This window comes from Tachysurus vachellii, chromosome 15 (assembly GCF_030014155.1).
Source record: "Tachysurus vachellii isolate PV-2020 chromosome 15, HZAU_Pvac_v1, whole genome shotgun sequence".
Lineage (NCBI taxonomy): Eukaryota > Metazoa > Chordata > Actinopteri > Siluriformes > Bagridae > Tachysurus > Tachysurus vachellii.
Window position 1 is genome coordinate 20,842,360 of NC_083474.1, and position 4,901 is coordinate 20,847,260.

Sequence of the window (4,901 nt, forward strand, 5' to 3'; positions counted from 1 at the left end):
ATGGCTGACCCTGCACTTTGACCCCAACATGCAAAGAAAAGAATTTCACTGTGCTGTAACGTGGATGTGACAAATCCAGACAACTAAGTGACTCCTGCTCTGTACTGCGACTGGGCAGAAGACTGAACTGAGCGAAAATACAGTTTATTAACAGTTTATTCTTCCACTTCTGAAGTCTGTCATCATATTAAAAAGGATTGCGGAAGGAGTCTGAATAATTCCAGAGTGCACTGTATGTTAAGTGGACTGTTAAGCAGAAAATTGTTAAAGATATAAGATAATAAAGGTCTTTTACACACAGTACCTGTAGGTTGTTTCCACCAGCAAGCAGCACAGAAAGACCGAGCAGTTTGAGTAAAGTTTATTATTTCTGAGGAGACATTGAACATTTTTATATCAACTATAATAAACCCATCCTAATAGTGCATACAGTTAAATAGTCTGTTTCTACATTCTGCATTCATTACTGTTCCAGTTTCTGCACACAAAATGTCCAGTGTAGCTCAGGGACAAATTCAATCTCACACCTCACTTATAGTTTTTATAAACACTTTTACTAATATTTTATTTTGGATCACAAAACCTCACAGATGATTTATTACTCATACAGAATCCAGCATATAGAGGCTGAGTGAATGTGGTGTGGACTCTGTGGAGGAGCCTCATGGTGTCAGAGACGCTGTAGAAGGACAGAGTTCCTGCACTGTGATCCACATACACTCCTATTCTGGAGGATGATGGACCTCGGAGCTCAGTCTTAATGTTGTTGTGCCAGAAAGAGACAGAGGAAGAAGAACACCGCAGACTCCAGGACTGACTGTTGTATCCAAACACACACTCATAATCCCGTCCTTTTCTGTTAATCTCTTTATATGTCACTGATATGTACACAACATAACCGCTCCACTCCACCTCCCAGTAACAGCGTCCACACACACTCTCCTTACACAACACCTGAGGCCAGGAGACAAATCTCTCTGTATGATCCGAGTATCGCTGTTGTGTCTTACTCAATGTCACCACTCTGTTCTCAGACAGAATGAGATGATGATGTGCTGTGTTTGGATCCAGAGTCAGATAACAGAAATCTACAGTAATAAAATGTCCACATGTTAGATGTTAATCACAGGATTTATAATAAGTGTGTGTGATACACCTGTCTGTGTTTCTATCCTCCTAATGCAGCTCTATAAACATGGATCAGATTTAGATCAACAATACAGACATTTTAACAGTGTGTGTGTGTGTGTGTGTGTGTGTGTGTGTGTCTGTGTTTGTGTGTGTGTGTGTGTGTGTGTGTGTGTAAAACCTACACTGCAGAAAATCTTCTCTGCTCTTTGGTTCTGAAGGTAAAATCATCTGAACTGCTGCAGCTTTGGAGACACAGAGACAAAATGGAGACAGAAAAATGACGTGGAAACAGTTTAAAGTGTGAATGTGAAAAATTTGCTTCCTCACGTTTATATGAGACGTCAACAACATCACCATCTCAATTTATTCATCAGCTACGATTTTCTCCAAAAGTGTAAGATTTGTACTTTGTTTATCTGCTAAATTGATCTTGATGTCATTTACAAGACTGATGCAGTCTTGTTCCTGCTTACTTCTTATTTCTGTTAGATGAATTTTATGGGGGGGGGGGGGGGCATGGCTTAGTGGTTAGCACGTTCGCCTCACACCTCCAGGGTTGGGGTTTGATTCCCGCCTCCACCTTGTGTGTGTGGAGTTTGCATGTTCTCCCCGTGCCTCGGGGGTTTCCTCCCCCGGTCCAAAGATGCATAGTAGGTTGATTGGCATCTCTGGAAAATTGTCAGTAGTGTGTGATTGCATGAGTGAATGAGAGTGTGTGTGTGTGTGTGTGCCCTGCGATGGGTTGGCACTCCGTCCACGGTGTATCCTGCCTTGATGCCCGATGACGCCTGAGATAGGCACAGGCTCCCCGTGACCCGAGGTAGTTCGGATAAGCGGTATAAAATGAATGAATGAATGAATGAATTTTATGGCTCTTTTTACTGTGATACAGAAACAATTTTTGTTTGTTCACCTTCTGGTCTGATTTTGTTGAATTCCTCCTCACAGATTTGCTCAACTCGTTTTTTCAGATCTGAGAGAGATTTCCTCACTCCATCAAATGAGAGATGTTGATTGACAGTGAAGCTGAGTGAGTCGTCACATCCAGGAGAAACACAGAGAGACGGGAAACTCTACAGAGAGGAAACACATTATAGAGAAGGAGAAAAGTGGACGAGAGGAACGAATGAATCTCAGACTGAATCAGAACAAAGACACACTTGTGATCTCAGACAGGAACATTTCTTGTTGCTGTAATGAGCTTTTAGGAGGAAACTTTGTGAGGAACAGCGCCCTCTGTAGATCAGACAGTGAGTGTTACCTGGAGGAAGTGGATGTCATCGTGTGTGTGTGAAAGCTGCTCCAGCTCAGTGACTCTCCTCTTAAGATCAGCAATCTCCTGCTCCAGTTGATTCAGGAGTCGTTCAGCTCGACACATTTCAGCTTTCTCCTGAGCTCTGATCAGCTCCGTCACCTCCGAGCGCTTTTTCTCCATGGAGCTGATTATCTCAGTAAAGATCCTCGCACGGTCATCTACTGCTGCCTGTGAATGTATCTGTTAGAACACACACATGTATACACACACACACACACACACACACACACACACACATGTGCACACACACAGATCCATTTAAAGATCAACTCTTTATCTCACAGTGACTCTATAATGTGTGTGTTTATGTGAATCTCTCAGTTTCCTCCTCACCTTAATAATGTCCACAGTCTGTTTCAGCTCCTGCACCTTCTTCTGCTTCTCCTGGATCCTCTGCTGGGATTTCATCTGATCCTCCTTTAACTCATTCTGAGACCAAATACAATATGTTTAATTAATAGAAATAAAACTAAAATACAAAGAATTGTAGCTGTAATTAAATAAGAAACTACTACATTGTCCCCAGCACACATCATCACACTCATCACCCTCTCCTTTCCTGCTGATCTCTTTATATCAGACTGCTCTTAACATGGTGCCCTGTGATGATGTGGAGTCCCACCAGGGTGAACTCTCCTGGTTACCACCAGAGGCTCCTCAACCTGGATCAGGACAAATATATTTAGACCAAACTCTGAGAAGAAGCTTCCCAGATCTCCAGCTCAGGGTTCTTTTTACATTTCCACAATCACTTTCACTCACTCGTTTAGTTGAAGGTGTTGTTTGTACTCGAGAATGACCTTAAACATCTTCCACTGGTATTACACCATATGTTATATGTAGATATATAGTATTTTACATTTTAAATTAATATTTTTAAATTAATTTTACACTTGAATTGTATGTGTATTAATTTATTATTATTCATTCATTCATTTATTAATTTTTATTCTTATTTTTCTTCCTCTTCTTATATATATTTATTTCTTATTAGTCTTTCTTCTGTTTCTGTATAGTACTTCTGTAAAGTTGCTTTGAGACAATGGGAATAGTTTAAACACAGATACAAATAAACTGAATTAGATTTTAAATTTGTAGTGTGTGTGCATATATAAATATAAAGTAAATATAAATGTGTCTTAATGAAGCTTCAACATTTTTATAAGTAAAACAAAATAGACTTTGAAATCAGAAAAAAGTGGCACATGACCGTGTTAAATATCTTTTTCATCATCATCATCATCATCATCATCATCATCGTCGTCATTGTCATGCCGTTGGCTGTTTAAAGTACACTGACTGGTCTGAGCTGTTTCACACATCTTTACAAAACACACTTTGACTTTTACTAAAAATCCACCTTACACTGAATGACAGTCATATAACCAATCAGATCACCTCAATAGACATTAGATTAGAAATATAATTTGTAGAAATTAACTTAAAAAAGAATATTAATATCCAGTTCTCACCTGTTTTTTAGTTCTTTCTGCTTTAGCTGAAACTGTATCATGACCTTTGTGTTCTTCCATCAGACACAAGTAACAGATGAAGCTTTGGTCAGTACGACAGTAGATCTCCATCAGTTTGTCATGTTCAGAGCAGATCTTCTCTTGGAGCTCTGCACAGGCTTCAACTAACTTGTGCTTCTTAAAGGCAGGAGACTGATAGTGAGGTTTAAGATGATCTTCACAATAGGAGGCCAAACAAACCAGACAGTAATTGACAGCTTTGTGTTTTCTCCCGGTGCAAAAATCACACTCCACATCTCCAGGTCCAGCGTAACAGTGAGCAGGAGAAGCAGCTTGGAGTTCAGTCTTCTTCAGTTTCTCCACCACTTCAGCCAGTATGTTGTTCTTGTATAAAACAGGCCTTGTAGTGAAAGTCTCTCTACACTGAGGACAGCTGTAGACACCCTTCACATCCTTCTGATCCCAGTGAGTATTAATACACACCTTACAGAAACTGTGACCACAGGGAATAGCCACTGGATCATTCAGGAGATCCAGACACACTGGACAGCTGAAGTGATCCACAGAAAAATGATCTACTGAAATACTGGCCTCTGCCATTTTCCTGCATGAAGGAGAGAGAGAGAGAGAGAGAGAGAGAGAGAGAGTTCTATAAGTTTCGTTTTCCCTGAAATGAACTTCCTAGTTCAGTGTGTTATAGTGTAACAGAGAGAGGAGGTGTGGCTTTACATAGAAAAGGAGCTCAGACTTTAACCTCACACACACACACACACACACACACACACACACACACACACACACACACACACACACACACAGGAATTGGGCATTGCTTTCATTGGGATTCCAGAAAAAAAGCTACTCATTTGTAAATATTTCACACTTGTGATATGCCTTTGTCCAGCAGGGGGCAAAATCTGATCTGCGAACAAGCTTCACACACACATGTTGTGTTTTACAGTATTGTACAAAGTACTAGAAAG

The 4,901-nt window shown here is 40.3% G+C and overlaps 1 protein-coding gene across 2 annotated transcripts; it reads right to left on the reverse strand.

Moving 5' to 3' along the window:
- Window positions 1-346: 346 nt before the first annotated feature.
- LOC132857633 (tripartite motif-containing protein 16-like) lies at window positions 347-4,573 on the reverse strand. 2 transcript variants are annotated; one of them, XM_060887582.1, is made up of 6 exons: window positions 3,919-4,573; window positions 2,780-2,875; window positions 2,393-2,626; window positions 2,045-2,204; window positions 1,314-1,367; window positions 347-1,088 (listed from the first exon to the last, which is right to left on the reverse strand). In XM_060887582.1, the coding sequence occupies exons 1-6, from the start codon at window positions 4,516-4,518 to the stop codon at window positions 565-567; spliced, it is 1,668 nt and encodes a 555-aa protein (XP_060743565.1). In that variant the 5' UTR covers window positions 4,519-4,573; the 3' UTR covers window positions 347-564. The 2 variants fall into 2 exon arrangements, with proteins under 2 accessions (XP_060743565.1, XP_060743564.1); XM_060887581.1 differs by having other exon boundaries at window positions 1,314-1,373.
- Window positions 4,574-4,901: the final 328 nt, after the last annotated feature.

Excerpts from the sequence above, each read along its gene's own strand:
- LOC132857633 (XM_060887581.1), bottom strand. The coding sequence starts at position 4,518 with ATGGCAGAGGCCAGTATTTCAGTAGATCATTTTTCTGTGGATCACTTC. Across the intron at positions 2,205-2,392 it reads ATGACATCCACTTCCTCCAG|AGTTTCCCGTCTCTCTGTGT; the intron begins GTAACACTCACT and ends TCCTCTCTGTAG. Across the intron at positions 1,374-2,044 it reads CAACAAAATCAGACCAGAAG|CTGCAGCAGTTCAGATGATT; the intron begins GTGAACAAACAA and ends GTGTCTCCAAAG.